This window comes from Canis aureus, chromosome 20 (genome assembly GCF_053574225.1).
Source record: "Canis aureus isolate CA01 chromosome 20, VMU_Caureus_v.1.0, whole genome shotgun sequence".
NCBI classification, from domain to species: domain Eukaryota; kingdom Metazoa; phylum Chordata; class Mammalia; order Carnivora; family Canidae; genus Canis; species Canis aureus.
In genome coordinates, this window is record NC_135630.1 from 23,527,349 (window position 1) to 23,551,600 (window position 24,252).

The 24,252-nt window shown below is 33.7% G+C and overlaps 1 protein-coding gene across 10 annotated transcripts in view; it reads right to left on the bottom strand.

The window, feature by feature from the left end:
• The window catches only part of ADAD1 (adenosine deaminase domain containing 1), a 98,705-nt gene that overhangs the window by 64,213 nt on the left and 10,240 nt on the right, over window positions 1-24,252 (bottom strand). For all 10 annotated transcript variants that reach the window (XM_077861132.1, XM_077861131.1, XM_077861134.1 and 7 more), the window contains exons 6-11: window positions 22,388-22,513; window positions 17,913-18,036; window positions 15,645-15,815; window positions 14,149-14,375; window positions 8,935-9,172; window positions 2,938-3,070 (exon numbers count right to left, since the gene is read on the bottom strand). In XM_077861132.1, the coding sequence (XP_077717258.1) occupies window positions 2,938-3,070; window positions 8,935-9,172; window positions 14,149-14,375; window positions 15,645-15,815; window positions 17,913-18,036; window positions 22,388-22,513 (1,019 nt within the window). The remainder of the gene's footprint in view (window positions 1-2,937; window positions 3,071-8,934; window positions 9,173-14,148; window positions 14,376-15,644; window positions 15,816-17,912; window positions 18,037-22,387; window positions 22,514-24,252) is intronic.

A 24,252-nucleotide genomic window follows, 5' to 3' on the forward strand; every position in this document is an offset into this window, starting at 1 on the left:
CCACCGGTTTGCTCTCTATAGTTTAGAGTCTTTTAATTTGCTCATTTGTTTCTTAAACTCCATCTATCAGTGAAATCATATGGTGTTTGTTTTTCTATGACTAATAGATCTAGCAGGTATGGATCTTTTCAAATGTTTTTTCCTTGAGGATTTGCTGGGTTTCTTGAATATGTTAATGTTTTTCATCTAGTTGGGGGGATTTTTCCGGTCATTATCTCTTCATATATTTTTCCTGTTTTCCTCTTTCCTTTCCATCTGAGATTCCTAGCGCAGACATGTTGGTGCACTTAATATTGTTCCACAAATCTCTGAGGCTCTGCTTATTTTTCTTCAATCTGTTTTCATTTTGTCTTTAAAATAATTTCTACTGATCTATCTTCAAAGTTCTTTTATTTTTATCTGCCATCTCAAAAATGCTATTCAGCACATCTAAAGAATTTTTCACCTTTACTGTTTCAATTCTAGAATTTTTTTGGTAGTTTCTATTTCTCTATTGAGATTGCCTACTTATTGATACACATCTATATTTTCCTTTCATCCTCTGAACTTATTTATAATAGCTGCTTTGAAGTCTTAGATATCTTCAACATTTGGACCTACGCAGAACCATTTTCTACTGACTGTTATTTTTTCCTGAGTATAGGTTTCACTGTCCTGTTTTTTACATATCCCATAATTTTGGGTTGAATCTTAAACTTTTTTAGACAATATATTGTAGAAACTCTGGATACGATTTTTCTGAAGTTTTTTGTTTTTTAATTTAGCTTGCTTAAATTGTTAAGATCGGTTTTCTCCATGGTATGAAGCTACTGTTCTCTCTTCCAGTTTTTCTATTATTTTTATGCTTTAGCCTGGTTTCCTAATGGTCACCCTGTATCTGCATAGTTTAATAATAATGATTTCAGTAGACACTGTTCAAACACCTTAAACTTATTAGGCAGCTACCGTCTCATCAAATTGTGTATGTGTAGGGCGGGGGGAGTTGTGTACATAGTCCCCCCACCTTATCCATGGTTCTTCCCTGATTTCAGTTACCCACGGCCAATCACAGTCTGGAAGTAGATGATCCTCCTCCTGATGTATCAGGAGGTTAATAGTAGCCTCACACTATGTCCCACTAAGTCACAATGCCTGTATTATTCATCTCACTTCATCTTAGCAAATAAGCATTTTATCATTTAACATTATCACAAGAAAGTACAGTACAATAAGGTATTCTGAGAAAGAGTCCATATAACTTTTATTACAATACACTGTTGTAATTGTTCTATTTAATATTACTGTTGTTAATTTCTTGTGCTTAATTTATAAATCAAACTTTATCATAGGTATGTATGTATAAGAAAACAACAGTATATGGGATTCAGTAATATCTGTGGTTCAGGCATCCACTGGGGTTCTTGGAAGTATCCCCTATGGATAAAGAGGGACTACAGGATTTAAAGTTGCAGTCAGTTCTCTTTTACAGTTTCACTCTTTACTGAGTTCGGTCTTCCTTGCATGAGTGAAGGCTCTCATTCAGCCAATGATATATAGAGAATTTTTCTCGGCACTTGGGTGGCTCTTTCATTTTTACAATCTACTTAAGTTACTAGTTGGTACATCATTTGCCTCACCCAGGACTTCAACCTTGGGCCAGCAAAATTATTATTTTTTCCCTTTGTTTCCTACTAGGATTGGCATTTTTAGCTGACAAAGCTTCAAATTCTTATGCTCTACCCCAAGTAAGTCCACTCTTAAGCAGCAAATCTATTTCCAGCGGCATCCTCACTCTAGTAAAAACTATAGTTTTTGCCATTCAAACTACCAGAGAGGAGGGAGAAACAGGAACAGCCTTGGGTGAAGGCATCACAAACTCCTTCTGTTCTTATCCAAAGCTCAAGCACTTTTTCAACAATATACACTTCTCAATGTTTTTTGTCTTCAATTTCCAGAGTGGTAGGTGTTTTTTTTTTTTTTTTTTTTGACAATTCTGTCCAGTTTTTTTATACTTGCTTTTCTAAAGATGATCTACAACTTCTTCATGCCACCAAAGAGCCAGAAATTGCCTACATAAGTTTTTATACTTAAATATGTGTGTATATACCCATAAGCCTGTGGTTAATATAATTGTTTCAATTATATTATATATAACAGATTATACAGTCTAAGCATTAACATATTGTTGAAATTAAGAGAGTTTCATATGATACTATATTAACTGAAAATGAATTTAAGCTATCAGAAACAATGTTATCACGATAACATGGTTCATGTCAGACTATGCCAAATGAAAAAGATAAAAAAACACATTTAGTAAATTAAAATTTTAGGATATATAAAAATACACATATATATGCATGCCACACATAAACAGAAACTGAAATAACATGCTTAGAAGATTAAGAGTGTCATAATTTGAATAGAAGGATTACTAGTAGTATTTTTCCTATTTAAAAAGATTGCCAAATTCTCTAAACATACATTATGTTTATAATACTAAAAAAAAATATTTTTAAAGAGAGGAAAAGGCTATGTACACCATCTACTTAATCAGGTTCAACTCCTGCTGATATTATAGCAGTTCCACAACTTTAATGGGATAATTAATTTATCTGAATATCTTAATGTATTATTTTAGGATACTGAACTTCTAAAGTTAGCAGTTAATATATACAAGAAGAAATTTTATTACCATTTTTTCCCTCTGGGTATGAAAACAGGTTTTGATCAGTATCATCAAAATAAGTATATACCATACTAAGGTGGCTACTTTAAGTGGCAACACTCATTTACATATGTAATCTCAAATAAAAAATAATACTATCAGAACATGGCAATACCATATACTCAGGAACTATTTCAACCAACTTCTCCTATGTCTCATTATCATAAAATTACATTTTTGTTTTCTTAAATTTTATTTCTACAATCAATTTCATTCCTTTAAGGACTTACCTTTGCTGCATGGTATGTACTAGCCTCAAGTAAATCTTCTTTTTTAGCTTCTTTGGCAAGCAGGTTAAATCGACTTAACATTGCAGCTTTACAAAGCCGACTTGCCATTGACACACCACTTTTAAATGGGGAACTAAAGTAGAAAGAATGAAACATTCACAATCATTATTCAAGGATGTTGACAACTGTAAAGATGAAAATCAACACAGAATCTACAAATATTTTTTTCCAATTATGTGCAATGAAAATAGTGAAAGATTTTTACATAAAATCATTCTGAATATTTACTTTCTGAAGCTAATTTTATTACAGTTTAAATTATAGTGTTGCATTAAAAATTAAAGCAGATACTGGAACATTTTACTGTTTGAAGCAAAATTAATCTATATTGATCCAAATTAAAAGCTGTACTAGAACTGACTGGAAAAAGGGACAGAAATATTTTCTGGAATAATGAAAACGTCCTGCATTTTAATGGAGTAATAGTAATACAGGTGTATATATATCAAAAGTCATGAAGCTATATAGCCCATTTTACTACATGTAAATTTTAACTAAGAGTAAATACATACACCCCCTTATGACCTTCTGTATATGTCCTTGCAGATATTTTTTGTTTCTAATTAAAAGTGGGTCCATAGACCACGAAATTTTTTGCTTTAACTCTCTTCATTATTCGTTGTTCTTGTATTTACAAAAATTTCTCAAATTCTTCATTTCCCGTCTCCATACTCTTTATGTGACTTTCCAGATTCTCCTCTCGATAACTATGGTTGATTTCCCGTCTCCCTGAATTTGAGCTAGCTTTGTGCCTTATTTTGGTTAACAGAATAGATGATGTGTCAGTTCTGAGCCTGGGGCTTATAGGTTTGTGTTCTCATTCTCTAGGGAATCCTATCTCTGCCCAACGAACCAGCTGGGACCAGTCTACAAGAGGGTGAGACAACACATGGACCAGAGCCATGTCATCCTTCTAAGTTCAGCCAAGTTGAATTTCAGTTGACCTAGAGCTAACCCTGGATGAAAGAGGGAGCTCCACAACATCCAGCTTAGTTGACCTAAAAACTTTGAGCAGTAATAAACGGTTATTTTTAAATCACTAAGTTTTGAGGTAGTTTTATTCACAGCAATAATGAACAAAAGCTCTTATGTATGAAATCAATTATCTCTTTATTAGTATTTTCATCATGATACCTTTGGTTGTAGTTTTCTCAATGATTCTCCTGGGCTTTTAGGGTATAAAATGATACCATACACAAAGAATGGCAATTTTACCTTCTTCCTTCCAATATTTTATTATCTTTCATTTCTTTCTCTTGTCCAAATGCTTTAAGTATAATATTAACAATAACAGTAAACAATCGTTTCTTGTTCTGGATATTATCAACCATGATGACACTTTTGACTAATAAAACACACATTTATCCTTAACAAAAATATCAAACTATTCCTTTTTTATTATCTTTATCTAGAATAGCTAAAGGGCTATATTATATGCCTTCTTAGAATTTATATAGGATGAATATATTATGTCCCTAAATCAATGACTATTTTAATAACAATTTATTTCTAGCCTGTTGTTATTCCTATTATGTTACTATCCTCACTCCTATAAAAAATACTAATTGGTATTGTTGTATAAAATATGTATTTTTAAATATACTACTACATCCTGATTCCTACTATTTTATTTAGCAATATTTTGTTTGGATATAAAAGAAAGCTTCATATACAACTTTTGTGGAGGGAGGGCAGCAATCTTCTACCGGATTTAAGTAGCAGTGATACACCTGCTTCATAAAAGAATTTTAATGTTTTCCATCTTCTTAGATAGCACTGGAAATTTCTGCTATTTATAAAGGTTTAAAATTACTCTGAACCACCTCAGCACGGTGCTCTTTCTTTGCAAACAGGGTACCTTACTTTCTTATGAAAATATTGAGATTTTTCCCTCTTTTGTACCAGTTATATAAATAATTTTTCCTAAAGATATATGCATTTCACAGGATTTTTTAAAAAATATTTACATTTTTGAGAGAAGTTTTTATGAACCTTTAATTTTCAGTTTCTGTTAATTACTCCCTTAATTCACTAAACAAGAGATTCGCTAGGGATATTTTTTCAGACTCAGATTTCTAAGACTACTTCCTATATTATTTAGCTCAAGTTACATTTCTAGTTTTGTTGATTTCTTCATTCTGCTTATTTCCTGATATACGCATTTCAAGTACTGTCTTTTCCATTCAGCTTTGCATTTAGCTGTATATCCTACAAGTTCTGATATACTGAACTATATATATATATATATATATATAGAATATATTGAATGCTTTCAATATCCTTGTCTCAAATATTCTGCTGTTTCATTTTATATTTCCTCTTTTTAAAAAAAAAAAAAGATTTTTATTTATTTATTCATTAGAGACACAGAGAGAGGCAGAGATATAGAGGAGGGAGAAGCAGGCTCCGTGCAGGTAGCCCAACATGGGACTTGATCCTGGGACTCCAGGATCACACCCTGAGCTGAAGGCAGATGCTTAACCACTGAGCACCCCCAGGCATCCCTTGTATTTCCTCTTTGAGTCAAAAGTTAGAAGACTCCCCCCACCAATGAAACTCCTAGTATACTGATTTTGTTTTTTTACAGATTTATTGTATCACAACCAAAAATACTATCTACATCACTTCTACCTTTAAATTCAAGCTAGTTAGCATACAATGTACATTAGTTTCAGGGTAGAGTTTAGGGACCCATCAGTTGCATAGAACATCCAGTGCTCATTACATCAAGTGTCCTCCTTGATGTCCATCACCCAGTTCTCCCATCTACCCTTGCCTCCCCTCCAGCAACCCTTAGTTTGTTCCCTAGAGTTGAGTCTCTTATGGTTTGCCTGTTTTTATCTTGTTTTTCTTTCCCTTCCTCTGTGCTGTTTTGTTTCTTAAATCCCACATGAGTGAAATCATATGGTATTTGTCTTTCTCTGATTTATTTCACTTAGCATAATACCCTCTAGTTTAAAACAAATACCCTCTAGTTCCATTCACACTGTTGCTAATGGCAAGATTTCATTGTTTTTGATGGCTGAGTAATATTCCATTTTATGTGTATATGTGTGTGTATATCACTTCTTTATTCATTCATCAGTCAATGGACATCTGGGTTCTTTCCATATTTTGGCCATTGTGGACATTGCTGTTACAAACGCTGGGGTGCCTGTGGCCCTCTGAATCACTATTTTTGTGTTTTTTGGATAAATACCTAGTAGTATAATTGCTGGGTCACAGAGTAGCTCCATTTTTAACTTTTTGAGGAACCTTCATATTATTTTCCAGAGTGGCTGCACCAGTCTGCATTCCTATCCACAGTGCAAGAGGGTTCCCCTTTCTCCACATCCTCACCAACGTCTGTTGTTCCTTAAGTTTTTCCTTTAGCATTCAGACCAGTGTGAGGTTGTATCTCATTGTGGTTTTATTTCCCTGATGATGACTGGTGTTGAATATTTTTTCATGTGTCTGTTAGCCATGTGTAGGTGTTCTTTGGAAAAATAACACTTCATGTTTTCTGTCCATTTCTTGACTGGATTTTTTGGTTTTTAGGTATTGAGTTTGTTCAGTTCTTTATAGATTTTGGATACTATAGCTTTTTATCTGATAAGACATTTACAAGTATCTTCTTCCATTCCATAGGTTGCCTTTTAGTTTTGTTGTTTCCTTTGCTGTGCAGAAGCTTTTTATCTAGATGAAGTCCCAATAGTTCATTTTTACTCTTGTTTTCTTCACCTCTAGAGACATGCCTAATAGAAAGCTGCCATGGCTGAGGTGAAAGCTGTCACTGCATTTGTTTTTTTCTAGGTTTTTGATGGATTCCTGTCTCACATTTAGGTCTTTCATCTGTTTAGAGTTTAGTTTTGTGTATGGTGTAAAATGTGGTCCAGTTTTCCCAACACCATTCGTTGATTAGTATTTTTCCATTGAATATCTTTCCTGCTTTTGTTGAAGATTAGCCGACTATAGAATTGAGGGTCCAGTTCTAGGTTCTCACATTGCTTCTAACTTTCAGAATTGAGATTTTCTTTGTGGCATAACATAGGATCATTTTTTTTCAATATTCTATAGTTTCCTCAAAAGTAGGTGTGTTTTATATTTTTACAGTGCAGTTTTATATAAGTTAATCAAATCTACCTTTTTGTTATTAAAAAACCACTGTATCCTTGTGCTTATTGTTTTGTTCATTTGATCATGAACTGACAGGTCAATTACTGTCTCAATTAGTACTGGATTTCTATTTTTCCTCCTGTAACTTCTTTTTTTTGAATAATGATACTATGTTATTTGTTGCACATATATCTGTTAATGGTTCATTCTTCCTTGTAAATTACACATTACAATGATAGTATCCTTTATGTAGTGCTTTGGAGCTGAACTACACTGTCTACTATTTAGATCATATGTGCTCTCTTTACTTGTAATCACCTGGCAAGTATTTAGCTATAATAAATTAGTTAAGCTCATTTTACATTTCAGCTTTCTTATGCTAGTATTTTGTGTTTTCAGTAAAAGACTTTTTAATGTGCAGTTTGTCCACTGTTAACAGTGATATTACTTTGTGCTGATTCAAAACAAGAACAGTGTAATTCACACTAGTTGAAGTAATCAATAGTATGCCTAGTTGATAGTAACATTTGCTTGCATGTGGTCTTAAATCCATCTTTCACCAAACAAGCAGTTTAATTTTTAACATTATTATCTCATTAAAAATGTATGGTTGTGACCACAGAAGAGCATACACTAGAAGAGCAGCTGTAGTTTTACTTGCTAATCAATGGCAGGAATATTACAAAGAAATGTCTAAAAGGCATAACATATTATGGTTATTGACAAGGGCTTTGGAAATAATATCCAGATAAGAATCCCAGCTGTGTTATTATTTGTGTGACATTAAGAAAAATAATAAACCTAGCTTGAAGCAGTTTATCTGTCAAAGAGCAACAGCACCATGTAATCTACAGGGTTATTTTAAGGCGGCAGTATAACATAGTACATTAGTTCTCACATGTAAGTATATGTGAATAATATTTGAGAACACATATCCTTAGCCTTAGATCCAGAAAATCAGATTCAGTAAGAGAAAATGAATTTTTAAAACAAATACATTATAGGATTCTTTTGCTAATTATAATCATGAAATGATACTCAGAAAATTATAGGTTCTGGAGACTGATTTTGAATGCTGGCTCCATTCAACTTACTATGTAACTTAAGTTATAAAACTTTTCCAGCTCTGTCTTCTCATCAGAAAAACAATGATTTTTTTTTAAATTAGTACAATGCCTGCAAAATTGTCATACTAAATAACTATTATTATTGTTCAGAATTTTAAAAACTGCATCTAAGAAATAATTTTAAAAGTTCTATTAAAATGTATTTTTGGGGATCCCTGGGTGGCGCAGCGGTTTGGCGCCTGCCTTTGGCCCAGGGCGCGATCCTGGAGATCCGGGATCGCATCCCACGTCGGGCTCCCGGTACATGAAGCCTGCTTCTCCCTCTGCCTGTGTCTCTGCCCCTCTCTCTCTCTCTCTCTCACTGTGTGCCTATCATTAAAAAAAAAAAAATGTATTTTTGCTTAATATTTTTTAAGCAATTTGTTTTGTTTATATTATAGTATAGACCAAGGTAGATTTACTGTAAAGCTTAACTTCTGGGCCCCTTATACTTGTGCGGGCCCTTTCTAAATACAGTTGACACTTGAACAACACAGGTTTAAACTGCACAGTTCCATTCATATGTAGATTTTTTCTGATAAATCCAGTACAGTATTGTATTTTCTCTTCCTTATGATTTGTTTAGTTTTTTTATTTAAATTCCAGTTAGTTAACACATTGTAATAATACTAGTTTCAGGTATACAATTTACTGATTCAACACTTATAAACAACACTCATTGCTCACAAGTGCCCTGCTTAAATACGTGGTTTTAAAAGAAATTAGTAATGCTAACCTTTCAGTGATCTTTCCACTCAGGCCATCCACAATCTCCAAAGAAATGTCCCCCTGTGCCCAATTCAGACTCAAGGATTTATATTCCAAGTTTGTTTGCAGTGGATATGCAGAAGGTACTAAACTAACATGAGGTCTGTTGACCAAGTAAAACATTGGAAGTTTTGAAGTAAGTGCATCATCAACACGTTGCTTTACAGCAATTTCTAAACCTCTAGTATCACTGCAATTCCCATCACCTAGAAAGTAAAAACAAAACTCAGAAGTTCAATATCAATAGACCAAAAAAAAAAAAAAAAAAAGGAAATAGTCTAATGTTATCATTTATCTTGCAATAATATCTTTCCTTTCCCACTTCTCTCTTACCACTTCTAAATTCTTTACCAGTATCAGGACAAGGTAACAATGGTCATAATTTCCATTCAAAATAGAATCTACAGAAAATAACAAATTGACATTCCAGCAAATAAAAATGAAGAGCCAGAAATGTCCTCTCAAAAATATAGTACTGTTTATAAGATTCTGCCCAACAGAACTGGCTCATCCTGTCTTGATTCCTTAGATTACAGCATGAAACCAGCACATAATATAGAAGGATAAGCATGGCTGAGAAATAGTTGGTGAGATTAAGCTATTTTTCCATATCTAAGGGCCACAAATTACACCTATTCCAGGAGGACAATGCTTCAGTTTCACAACACAAATCATTTAAATAATGTCTATTTCTGATTATAATTTTTGCTAATAACAAAACCAGTTAAAATAACTATTGAGATAAAGCTCAAAAAGATGTAATGTCATTAGTACAGTATAAAATTGTGAGCTGCATTAAACTTAAAATAGAAATTAGACAAGTCATTCCCATTTAAAAATTAGTAATTCTAAATTAGACCCCTTTTCTCAGAAAAAGAAATGTTATATGCCACAAGACTTTATTTTCCAAATAAAATTGTTTCCATACATTGGAACTGTTGAGATGGCTGCTGGTTATGACTATCTGGAAACTAGAAAATGATGTAAAAAGAACATGAATTGCTATTGACAGCCTTTTTCTAAATACTCTTTTTAAATTCCAGTACAGTTTCAGATGTATAATATACAGATACAACAATTCTATATATTACTTGGCACTTATCAAGATGTATTCCTCTCTTAATCCCCATAATGTATTCCACCCTTCTCTCCACCTATTTCTCTTCTAGTAACCACCAGTCTGTTCTCCATAGCTAAGAATTTGTTTTCTGGTTTGTCTTTTTTTTGTCTTGTTTTTAAAATTCCACATGAGTAAAAAAAAAAAAAAAAATACACACGAGTGAAATCATATGGTATGTGTCTTTCTCTGACTTATTGCACTTAGCATTATACCCTCTGGATCTATCCATGCTGTTGCAAATGGCAAAATTTCATTCTTTTTTATGGCTGAGTAATATTCCATTGTAGGTATCTATCACATCCTCTCTATTGTAGCATCCCTGACAAAGACATACTGTAATGAGATAATGGCAGTGTTTGTGCCTAAAATATAAAGACATATGTGGGGGGAAAAAATAGCCCTGCAAGTCAAATTCCATTTAAGATTCCTTACATGCCAAATTGATTCATTTAAAAATGTTTTAATATAAAAACAATAATTTTATAGAAAAGAAGCATATTAATATTAGAAATTTTACTGTTCCCCTTTACATATGTATGCTTTAACTATTAACTAAATCTGAAGTATGGTTTTGGTTATATACAGAGGCTAAATCTTGTTCCTGGAAAAATACAGATCTAATAATATGTCATATAAGTAGGGAAAATTTGATTTATCTAAAGTTATCTAAAATAACATGAAGCTCAAAGGTAAGTCAAAAACTAAATCTAATCAAAGACCACAGCGGACTTGACTGGACAGCTTTTTATACACAAAGATTCTCAGGAGATTAATCTACCATAAGTGTAATATAAACCCACAAAAATGGTTGTGGAAACAGCTCTTAAAAAGGCTGCATGAATAAGAATAAAGTACATAAATCAAAGAATCAAACATTAAAGAACTATGTACTGGCCCTACCACATCTGGAACATAATTAGTCTGGGGCATTACATTTTAACACCACCACCCATTTATCATAGAACATCTGGAGAAAACAAATCATGTTCCTGTGAAACACAAATGTGTGAGAAGACATAAGGCAAGAAGCATCTTGCCTTTGTATTCATAATGCTCACTCTGCATTTCATTACACGAATAGTACCTTTGAGAATAATGCAACAGTGCACAACACCTAACATATAGTAGATGAAAAAAAAAAAACATATAGATGGTTCAATAAAAACCTGACAAAAAAGGAATATAAAACATATTATCAGAGAGCAGTAATTATCAATCCTGGGTGCACATTAGAATCTTTAGGGATTGGAATATTAAAACCAATGCCATTTTGTATTATTTTAAAAGCTTCCTGGGTGGGAATAAAAGCAACAAGAATAACATTTTTCCTGTATTCCACAGTTTTAAGTAGAAAAATAAAAGCGCTTTCGAAAACAAAAACAAAATCATGCTGATTCAAACCATTTATTCACGAAACATTTACTGACCAACATCCCCAGCACAAATTGGACCAAGATGAGTGTGGCAAAGGATCTGCCTTCAAGACGGTCAAGTTTAACAGACATAGCAGTGAGATTCTTGTCACTGGCTATGCTCAAACAAAGCTATCAGAGTTCAACTTAATACAAAAAGCAGCAGTAGGAGAAGTTATGAAACTAATTTTGAGTCCAGACTCTGCCAACAGGCAAACTGAATGATATGGGGCAAGTATTTAACTAACATTTGAACCTATTACTGAGATTAAAAAAAAAAAAAAAGGGAATGAATAACAGAATCTCTAACATTATCAAATGTTTCTTAGAAGTCCATGAACTATGTTTAAAACAGATTTTTTCATTAGGAGGGAATTAGCAATTGGTCTTCTTTATAATCCAAAGGTACAATTCAAATCTGTGTATGAAAAGAACTCCTAGATGGAAATACCTCTGGATAAACACTCTTGAAATATTTAGACAGATGATCTTACCATAACAGAATACCTAATTTGCAAGATATACCTTAAAAAGTTTGAAAAGTAATATAAATCCAGCTGTTTTTAAGTACTTAGGCAAAGTGAATTTTCTTCCATATTGCTCTGGATTATTTTCCTTTTTTTTTTTTTCCCCTAAAGATTTTGAGAGAGAAAGAGTGCACATGCATGAGCAGAGGGAAGCGTAGAGGGAGAGGGCAAGAATCTCAAGCAGATTCTATGCTGAGGATAGCGCCTCATGCTGGTGATCCCACAATCCTGAGATCATGACCTGAGCCAGAATCACAAGTCAGATGCTTAACCCACATGCTACCAAGGCACCCCATTGTGGATTATTTTCTATTCAAATAATAATAAATGTCTTTTTAATGCAAGCCTAAGACTTTTTTTCCTAAAAAAGAATACTGCCATAAAGTGATAAAATGAACATCTATGAACATGTACAGCATAAAATTTGCTTCTCTAAGCTTTTTGAAAAGTTAAAGAAGTCTTAAAATGTAATACTCTACACATTGGTAACTGATCTAGTAAATTAGGTTTTTAACAATTAAAGAACTGTAAAAGATTTCATAAGACTTACAACAGAACAAGATGAGGTCATTACCCTCACTTATATTGTCAGTACAGAATTAAAGGGAAGCAAATTTCAATTCTAAATGAGGAGGAATTAAAAAAAAAAACAATTGGAGCTATTTAATAGACTGACTTTAAATCCTACAATCCACATTATTGGATGCTCTTAAACTGAGGTTAGATGATATTCTATCAGGAATGGCATAAAAAGAGTTTATATACTAAGCAAGAAGCTGTACTAGCCTACTAATAAAATTCAGTGAACTCTGAAGATTCTTTTAGCTCTCCAAATCTCTTTTAAAGAAATTTTAAATGAGTGTTTCTCAAAGAGCCATTCACGTAATTGTATCCAAATCACCTAGTGGTGCTTCTAAAATGTGTATCCCTCTGCCTCAAAACTCCTACCCTCTTCCCCAGGCAGAATAAGGATCTCAAGATGTTCAAAAATCTGTATTTTTTTATAAACAACTTAAACAGATTAAAAATCATTTAGGTTATACCAGGCAGAATGCAAATTAGCTTTAGGTGTGTTCCACAAAGATGCCAAGAAAGAAAACAGAAATAATTTTACAAAGTCTTATAGAATGTTTTTATTGCTACCTGATGTTCCCCATTGCTAGGTGCAAGATGAAACTCAAAATGACAAGAGATTTAATTTTTAAGCTCCTGTCCCAAACCACTAGCTATTACGAAGTAATTCTATAAGAATCTATAACCATCCATCCTTTTAAGAAACTAAATATAGCATGGAATTATATAAGCGACTAATTTTACATCTTCATCAAAGTCAAAGAAAGCTATGATTCTAGTGAAAGCATAGACAATTCTTACAGACCTAATAGACATTCAAGAAGAAAAAACCTTTCTTAAAGGAGACCGAGAAAAATTTAAGCATCTGAGAGAGTATCAGACCTAAAAGGAAATATGGCAAAGAACTTTGTAACCAAATTAAATCTAAGAAACTATCATCCTCAAGAATTCATATTTGGAAAAAGAAGATTTAGAAAAGTAACTACTTTTGAGGGTAAGAAGAACTGCCACTGTCATATATTACCAGCGGGAATGTGATTTGGGGGGTAACTTAGTAACATTTTTCAAAATTGCAAATGCATACATCTTTACCTGCCATTCTATTTCTAGGAATTCATCATCTTAGAGACAGACTTACAAGTGCAAATAACAAATATAAAAAAGTCATTCACTATGCATTTTGGTAGCTGTAAAAAAATATTAGAAATAATCTAAAGTTCCTTCAACCTGTAAGTGCTTAAATAAATTATGATACCTTTATACAAAGACGTACCACACAGTGAGAAATAATTAGGAAATTCTTACATACTTGACATGGAAATATTTCCAAAATACATTAAATGAAAAAAGCAAGATGCAGAAAAGTATGACCTATATTATCTATTCATGCAAAATACCAAGTATGATTACAAGTTACCATGAAATAAAAAGCTCAACAGAACAATGAATGTGGTTTACCTTAAATAAAGGATCATGAATGCAAAATATGATTTTATATTGATATATTTACTCAATGAAAAGAGGCCAAGAGGTACTGAAATCCCACTTACCAACAAGTATACTGCTGATGTAAACTGGCTGTATAAAGTGACTCAGCAATGCTCCCTGTACACCAAGCACTTCCCATCTTGTCAATTTGTCACTTGAGGACATACTGCTTACTCTATTAACATCTGCAGGACAGTAGACAGTGAGATAAATTTTGCCTTCAACAGCCACATGGAGACTCAGTTCTTCATTGGCTTCAAATGCAGATATAGAATGTGGATTAAGACGCCTAGAAAAAGGAAAGGTTTTTTTTTTTCTTTTACAAAACAAAGTATACAAAATGGGGTATTACTCAGCCATAAAAAAGAACAAAATCTTGCCATTTGCAATGACATGCATAGAGCTAGAGAGTATTATGCTAAGTGAAAGTCAGAGAAAGACAAATATCATATGATTTCAGCCATATGTGAGATTTAAGAAACAAAACAAATGAGCTAAAGGGAAAAAGAGAGGGAAGGCAAACCAAGAAACAGACTCTCAATTACAAAGAACAAACTGATGGTGGGGGGATGGGTTAAAAAGAAGGTGATTAGGATTAAGAAGTGCACTTGTGATGAGTACTAGGATCATACAGAAGTGTTAAATCACTATATTGTACACCTGAAACTAGTATTACACGGTACGTTAACTGGAATTTAAATAAACATTAAAACAATTTTAAAAAAGTGGACAAAGTAAAATCTATATGTACTTAAGAATTGTTTTCAAACATGTTTAACTTGCCATTCCTTAAGATTAATACCAAACAGAAATTAACCATATTTAGAGCTTCTGGGCAAAGATAAATTCTTTTTACTGCCTTTATGTCCCTTAAAATCAAATGAAAACAAACTTAAGTTTGTTCCTTCCACAGTTAAGTCATTTTCTTTCTCTGAAATTTTTTTAAAAATTTAAAAAAATACAAGAGAATGAAGAAAAAAAAAACTGACAATTTGTGTTCAAAATTAATCTCCAGTAAAATATGTTTAAAAAAAATGTAAAATCATTTGTCCTGAATCTTCTCTCCAGGAACAGTCCTTGTACTTGTTTTCAAAGGTGTAACTGGAAGAATTTCTAAAAAAAATATTAACCATGGTTATCTCTAGATAGACTTGCTTTTCTCCTTTGTGCTTGTCTGTGCTGTTTAAGTGTCATGCTGATGCTACTCATTCATCAAGATAATAAAGTTTTAGCTACAGACTCAGAAAAACTGCATTAACTCCAGTATTAGTATGTGAGTATACATAAAACCAGGCTTTCCTAACATTTATGAAGTCTTAAAACTCGAAAGAAGAAAATTTTCAACAGCACAGAAGTATGTGGAATAATTTTAGTAGTAGTAGTAACAGATCAGACTGAGTGGAGGAGAGGCCCCAGCTAGAGGCCACAAATAACACCTCAAGTCAGAGGGAGAATACGAATAGGTATGAGTTTACTTGTTCTAGTGCTGTTCTAGGGACTTAGAATATATGATCTAGCCATTCTAACTGCTTTTAAAAACAACTTCTATAATACTTACAATTGTGACTTAATCTGAGCTGACCCTTTAGGCAACTGGTTCATATAGAGATAAATGTTGATATTCTGTTTCAGAGTCAGTAGATTAGAAGCTGGTTCTGTACAAAATATTGATTTTTCCATCATAGCAGGATTTTTGCTGTAGAAGAGTAGAAGTTGTCTATAAAAGTACCTAAAGAAAAGAGTTATAACTTTATTAAGTAATAAAATTTTACAGTAATTTATTTTAAGCATCATATTCATGTGTGTCGTGAACAATGTCCCTCATTGAAAGGCTATTTCTCCAAAGGAAAGTTTGGAAATTAAGAATTCCTAAAATAACTTTTGCCTTATTTAGAGAAGAGTTAAATCCTGTAAGAAGTCCTCAACTGTAGCCCAGTCTGACATGTGACCGGCCTAAAAGCACCATTCCTTGACTACTACTACACTCATTTCACGTTTGAGTCCTAAACAGTCATATCCAGCTAATGACCCATTTCTCTATTGATTCCTCTTTTTTCTCAGTTCTGCTCTCAGCCTCCTACGTGAAGTGTAAAAATTCTCCTTGCTTCTTTTTCCCTTCCCTGACAAAACAACCAACCACTGTGGTTCCTGCTTCATAGTGGTTCTGAAGACAAAAACAAAGAATTGCAAAAACAATACGATGAAAATCATAAGTCATAGTAAGAAGTGGAACAAATTTCCTGAGAAACTAATACAAATCAATCAGGGGACAAATACTATTTTGCTTATTAAAAACATTTTAGTCCTTTCATCAGAAATAATTTTAAAGACTCAGCACAAGCATATAATAGGGCCAAGCATGGGAAGAAATAAAAGAAGTAATTTTAAAGAGGTCAAATAATTCAATAAGCACCAACGAAGATTAGAGAACAATGAGTTGCATTAACTTCCCCAAAATTTTCTCTTTAAGATTATAGGATTCGTTCCTTATAGAAACATGTACTTAAGTTTTTCAGACAAAATTAGGTCTAAATTTGTTTTAAATTACTCTACCACAGTAAATACCAACAAAAAGTGAGGATGCAAAGATTAAATAAGAACAGAATGCTGATAACTAAATATGCTAAAAAAAAAAAATATGCTGATAACTGGATATGATCACAGATATTGGTATCAGAATGCTAATAAACTGAATGATAGAATTCATTATCCTATTCTTACTGTGTTTGAAAATTTCCATTAAAAAGTTTTATAGAAAGTAAACTCAAAAAAAAAAAAAGTAAACTCAATGGCTTAACAGAACCAAAATCTGGTAGATACTGGAAAAAGTAAATTCTTCACTTTTCATATGAGGACTTCTAAGGAGTAACATTGCTGGCTTCTCTTTCTGCTATTTTCACTTTCGTTCTCATTCTATTTCTCTTTCTCATTCCTAGCTTCTCTACCTACTATTCACGCCTTTTGTAGAGAGCAGAGTGACTACCGATGAATTTAAGAAACAGGTATGCTCATCTCAGCCTTTTCTGCCAGCCTGTACAAACTTATAGTTACAAAAACAAAAACAAAAACAAAAAACAGGGATGCCTGGATGGCTCGCAGTTGAGCCTCTGCCTTTGGCTCAGGGCGTGATCCTGGAGTACCGGGATCGAGTCCCACACTGGGCTTCCTGCATGGAGCCTGCTTCTCCTTCTGCCTATGTCTCTGCCTCTCTGTCTCTATGAATAAAATATTTAAAAAAGAAAAAGTCAGGAGGATGAAAAGTATAGCAAAGGGAACAGAGTCAATAATATTGTACAGTTACAGATGGTAACTACATTTACCATGATGCGGAGTATGGTGACTGCTGCATACTAACATGTTTAACATCATATGTCAACTATATCTCAATTTAATAAAAAATACCATTATCTACATTCTGCTATAAACTCTGCATAGACATCATGAATGTAAACTTACTGGCTTCTAATGATGTTTTTAAATGTGGCTAATTTGGGGGTGAATATTACACCAAGTCTCCCTGGTCCAGATCTAAAGCTATATACTCAGTTACTTTGATCAGTAATAAAGATGGTATATTAAGAAAAAAGTTGTAGGACTCTTAAAACTGAGTTCATAAAGTCTTGATAAGAAAGGCCACTAAAATCTACAAATTAAGACACATTTATTGTAAAGTTTTTTAAAAAAAATGACATAGAAATAACCAGAGACTGTCATATCCAAGGCTCAATGATCAGTAAAATTCCATTTGTAAATAAAGACACTGATATGTGGTTACTTTGGGCTGAAAGAATTAATATTTGGTGGCATTAAATATATGTTACCTTACCTAAGGAGAGACCTTCTGGCTGTAACGACAGCATGAGTGTCGTGCAACACTCTTCCATTTGGCTTAATGCACTGGCTGTAATTGTATTCACCTGTGCCTATAGCTACAACTTCATGCTGTCCAGCTGAAAGGAAAAGGTTAACAGTAACAGGTTATTCTGGCCTCTTTCTTCTCTATATTCAACCTCTACCTTACCATTTTAAAGTTACTAAAATATATTGACCAAAAAAATGGAAAATCCCAATTTTAAATAAGAGTTTGAGGGTCTTCTGGGAACATTTTTTAATAGTTCAATAATATTCCTAAAAAGGCAGATATTTTATGATAGTTCATCTAAAATTTTACCACCATCAACAGAATTGTCAGATATTCTTAGTTTTCAACTACACATCTATTTCTTCTACATCTAGATGTGTTTGGCTTACTAGAGACTTCATTTGCCATTCTACTTCTGCCTTAAAGTTATCTAATGACTATTTTTTTTCTATTTTTTCTTAATCCACTCAAACTCTGCAAATCAATTTCTCTGTTCTACTTAAACTGTCTTAAAGATTATTTGAGAGCGTGTCCACATGAGGAGGAGGAAAGGAAGAGGAAGAAGTAGTCGTCCCACTGAGCTGGGAGCCCAACCAGGGACTTGATTCCAGGATCCTGAGATCATGACTTGAGCCAAAGGCAGACACTTAACCAACTCAGCCACCCAGGCACCCCTGAAACGGTTTTAAAGAAACAAGCACCTTATTCTTTTTCTAACAGTTCTTCTCCATTTTTTTTTCTGTACCTTGAGATTTCTTGAAACTCTATGCTCAGATTACATAATCCTTTTTTCTTTCACATCCTAACTCTAAGGCTTTTCTATAGTGTAGTCACTAAGCTCATTGTTCTTTTTTCTCTAGAATATTCTCCTCTGAACATCTTGCGTTTTTTTTTTACTTCATATTGATTATTTCAGAAAATCTCTAGTCTTAGACTTTCAAATAAAGTTCAGTTTCAGGGGTGCCTGGGGGGCTCAATCAGTTGTGTCTGACTCTTGATTTTGGCTCGTCATGATCTCAGAGTCCTGAGACTGAGCTCTGTGCGACAGAACCCTCAGTCAGGCTAGGCTCCATGCTCAGCAGGGAGACTGCTAGAGATTCTCTCTTTTCTGCCCGCTCATATATTCACACACTCTCTTTAAAATAAATAAATCTTAAATAAAAAGGTTTCACCTTTGCAAATACCTAAAAGGACTTTCATTAATTCAATAAAAACTGAAGAACTAAAAAGTATACGCTAGGAATAAAAAGTTGAGCAAGACATGCCCTCATGAAGCTTCTAATAAAGACAGAAAAAGACTAAACAAACCACAAACTATGACATGTGCTTTAAAGGGGCCAATGTAAAAAAATAATGGAGGGCGAGGTTACCTCATGCAAACTAGATGCAGAATCTCTATGAAACCGAAATTTAAGTTTCAACATGAGGTGTGAGGTAAGGGGCATTGCAGTCAAAACAGCAAGCTTCTGTGGACCCTGGGCAGGGAGACCAGTATAGCTGCTCCAGCAAAGAGGTAAGGAAATGGCATCAGATGAGGTCAGAGAGTCATCATAAATCATGCTAAGGAGTCTGTGGATTTTACTCAAGAGCTACGTATGGTGAAGCTGAGGGTAAGAGACTGAAAACCATATTGTGTTACATTTTAAGATCATTCCTTTACATGGATATTTAGGGTCCAAGAAGCTGAAGACATAATGACTTAAGACTTGAGTAATGAAGAGTGGTTGGAAAAGAATAATCAGATCTGACGTAGTGTTTGGGGACATAACAGAACTTAGACATAAACTGTTATTAGGTTATTAGGGAAAGAACTCAGTTTTTTAGCCTGCCTAAACAACTGGGAAAATGCCAGGTACTGAGATGGAGAAAGCTAGAGGGGAAATAGAACTAGATGGGAAAAATAAGAAGTTCCATCATCACAAATGTAGCTGCTCCAGTAAGTGGATGGTGGTGGTAAAAGCAAATTATATAGTGTCACTAAGTTCTGGAATGGTGATGTAAAGTTCTGAGTTATAAATAGAAACTCAGTTTATATTTAAACTCTGTAACAGGACCTGTCATGTTTCAGGGAGATACTAGTTTCATAATGCAGTAAAAGGCAATAACAAAAAGAAGGGATTCATCAAGTTGAAAGAGGGAATGGAACCAATACTTAAGTGAAGGGATCAGCTATCAAAGATCCTTCCTCTACTCACAGCAGAGAAGATGAGCTCAAATGGAAGAAATTACATAGATTTGATGGTAAAGAACAAAAGGAAGTTTGGATTTGATAGTTTCTTACAGACACAATAAAAAAATTATGACACATGAGGCAGCTGGGTGGCTCAGCGGTTCAGCACCACCTTCAGCCCAGGGAGTGATCCTGGAGACCCTGGATCGAGTCCCATGTTGGGCTCCCGGGATGGAGCCTGTTTCTCTCTCTGCCTGTGTCTCTGCCTCTCCCTCTCTCTCTGTCTCTCATGAATAAATAAAAAAAAAAATGACACATGGCCATTAGTTAAAAGCAGGGATAGAAAAGAGGATCTGGGATATTTGAGGACAAAGCAAAGTATGAAGTAGACATTTCAGGGCATGTGTGATCAACCCTGCTAGACACCGGTTGGCTGGGCAGTGAGGAATATCCACTTGAGGCTTCTAATACATTGTAAGTATGCATTGATCAAGTCACTTATTCCAGGAACGTGTACTTAATTTTACTCAGTGTCTCCGCACCCTAGATTTACAATTGTATCACTAAAACCAGATTTATTACTCTCATCCATGCTATTCATACAACTTCACATCAGCTTCCAGATTCCTGTGTATATGGGAACAATGATCATTCTACTATGTAAACTTGAAATGCTAGGTCTTATTTCATCTGTCATTGTCACTTTCATCTAATCACATCAATTTCTAAAAAATATTATCTTCTTTCCCTGTTCATATCTTTCTCAACTCTAATGTAAGCAGCTCCATTACAATAATCTAAGTTACAATATTCTAATTCAGGACCAATCCTTGTAGTATTTTTAAAAAACTGTTGGCAATTATTGCTTAAACATCAACTTATTTTAATCATTACAAATGTAATTTAAGCTTTTCCTAAATGCCAAGTACTGTGCCAAATAATTTATATTATCACATCTAATCCTAGTACTCCATGAAGTAGAAGTTATTACTTCTATTTTTCAGAAATTAGAAGAAAACTGTAGCAGAGAGATGTTAAATATATAACATGCCCAAAGTCACTTAGGTAGCAGAGCTAAATCTCATGCTGTATCCAACAATTAGAGTATGGTATCAATCCCTAACCAAAAATCTTTCACCACTTTCTATTTCATGAAATCCAACTTTTGAGTGGATTTTAAAGGACTCCATAATCTGGTAACATCTTATCAACCTAACTATATTTTGTATTACGCACACACATACACACACGTATGTACACACTTTTCTGCACTAGTAATAAATTTCTCTCATTGTTCCATGAAGTTTTCTCACTCCCACTTTCTTCCCTTATGCCTTTCTCTCTTCAAAAATGTCTTTTCTTCTATTTATCCAAGCCTTATTAACCCTTAGTTTCACGTCCCAAAGATTTTAACCTTATTGGCTCTCTACAATCTATTAATTTTCATGCATTTTTGGATTACAGAAAATAACTGTTATCAACTTAGACTTTCAACAGTATGTGTATATATGTGTGTATAAACATTCTCTCCCTAAATTATAAAAACTCCCTAAGGATAGACCAAATCTGGGGATCCCTGGGTGGCTCAGTGATTTAGCACCTGCCTTTGGCTCAGGGCTTGATCCTGGAGGCCCCGGGAATCAATACCCCCTTCAGGCTCCCTGTGTGGAGCCTGCTTCTTCCTCTGCCTGTGTCTCTGCCTCTCCCTATGTGTCTCTCATGAATAAATAAAATCTTAAAAAAAAAATAGACCAAATCTCAATTGTTTTATATCATCTACATCTTACTCCAAGATGAACATAAAATTCAAATACTTTTATTAAATTATTAATCTAGAACACTAAAGGGTAAATAAAAGATAAAATGTAGTTAGAATCATAATATCCACAAGAAAAACCAGAAGCTCATGATTTTTCATATTATAATATTTTCGTATTTGAAAATGTGTTCATTTTTATGGGGTCCTTCTCAATGTTTATTACAATGGAAAATTAGATTTCAAGTTGGTAGTAGTTCCAACAGAGTTACTGTTTAAAATGTTAGGCATTTTACTTTTCTGCAGTTCTCTATTGGCTTCTGGTCAGTATACTGTAACATTGAGAGCCTTTGTATTTAATGATCCACATCCACTAGAAAAGGCCACTTCAAATCAATGCAACACCATTGTAAAAAGGACCAAAGAGTCAAAATACTACTATATATAGCTCCAATGATGAGGTTATTTAACACTTTTTCCATAAACCAACACATCCCAAATATCTGGACTTACCTCTTTCAATTATAAAAGCAGCCAATGAATTGCTACATTTCAGATATTCGGAATGATTAGAAATTAGTTTATTAAATGTTTCTTTAACAATTTGTGATATCTTTGCATACTGAATATGTCTCCCTTCTGGAAAAAAAAATCAAATGGAATATGATTTGAAGAACACAGTGCTTTCTCCCAGAGGCCTCTATTATTCCTATTATAACCTTACAATTGAGTTTGTAATTTACATATGTGAACAAATTATAATTTATGCCACTGATTGATATTTTAAAGCATTCAATTCTAAAAAAGACATGTTATTGAGCTTTATGGAAAATTTATTGTAAAAAGATTAATACTTCATATTAGTTACTGATCTATATTTGATGAAGTATTTAAAAATTATACAAGACACAAGTCATTTAATAGGATTGTCCCACACTGCCAACTAACATCTCACCAAATGCCAGTAGTCTTCCCTCAACACTGTGACAATTAAAATACATTCCCCTTAGTACTTGCCCCGCTGAGAACCACTGCAAAGAACTAAGCACTTAGACCCTTGATACAGTTCCATGTTCCCACTGAAGAAGTCCTGCACTTTGCAAGGGGATAAAGATAATTTTAAGTAATTAGGATTACTAGAAAACAGTTGATAATCAAGAATATAATCAAAAGTTACCTGTGGATTAAAAAAAAAATGACAGAGCTTATTAAAATTAAGGTTCTGGGGTAGGGCCTTGGCCATTTGTTTTGTGTACCCCTACTGAAGAACCATCGTTCTAGAGAATGAGAGGTTGCAGAATCCCCTAATACAGTGTTTCTCCAAGTTTAGCTGCAAATCACTAATAGCTCCTGATGTTTCATGATGATTGCTAAGCAGTCTATCAAGTGGTTTGCAGTCCGTTTCACATTTTTAGAGGACAAAAAGCAATGAAACAACTTTGCTGTCATGCGTTACATAAGAAATGAAGAATTATCATTTTCACAAATTCTTTTTACCTGCTCAATAATCATTACATTAAAAAAGCACACAAATAATAAAAGTATGATATTAGCATTCTCAACTAACATTCTACTAATGGAACACAACACATTTCAGTTAGGCCATTTACATGCTTTGTTTATATTTGTTAAACTTTAATTTTTCTGTTACTATTGTTAATGCTCTCTTATCGGCAAAAACAAATTCACATTATCACGAAGAATGTGAACAATCACAAAATCAATCACAAAATGAAGCTCAGGAAAAAATGAAGTAAGGGCTATATTCTTTTATCTCATCACAAAGCATATAACGTGGAGATGTAAATTATTACAATTGCATGCTAGCATACATTTCACCAAAACTGTTATCAACAAAACTATCCATGTGTGGTGTATGAATTAGTTTTTGATCCTTACACAATAAAAACGTAATGAGAACTACTCAGCAACTTGGCCCTGCTTATCACCAAAAATTCATGATACAGAGGAAAAAGTAATAAAAAATATATAAATAAAAATATTTTTAAGTTTAATTTTTACTTTATTTATTTTTTTAAAGATTTTATTTATTAACTCATGAGAGACACAGAGAAAGAGAGAGGCGGAGACACAGGCAGAGGGAGAAGCAGGCTCCATGCAGGGAGCCCGATGTGGGACTGGATCCTGGGTCTCCAGGACCACACCCTGGGCTGAAGGCAGCATTAAACCTCTGAGCCACCCAGGCTGCCCTAAATTTAACTTTTTACCAAATGCAGATAATATTACCACTTTCTAATAGAAACTTTTAGAATCTGTAAATATAAACATATGTCACTCAAAAAACCAAAAACTGGAACATTCTGAAATGCACCTTTTGCATTTACCTAGTCTCAGACTTCACTCAGGGACTACCTCAT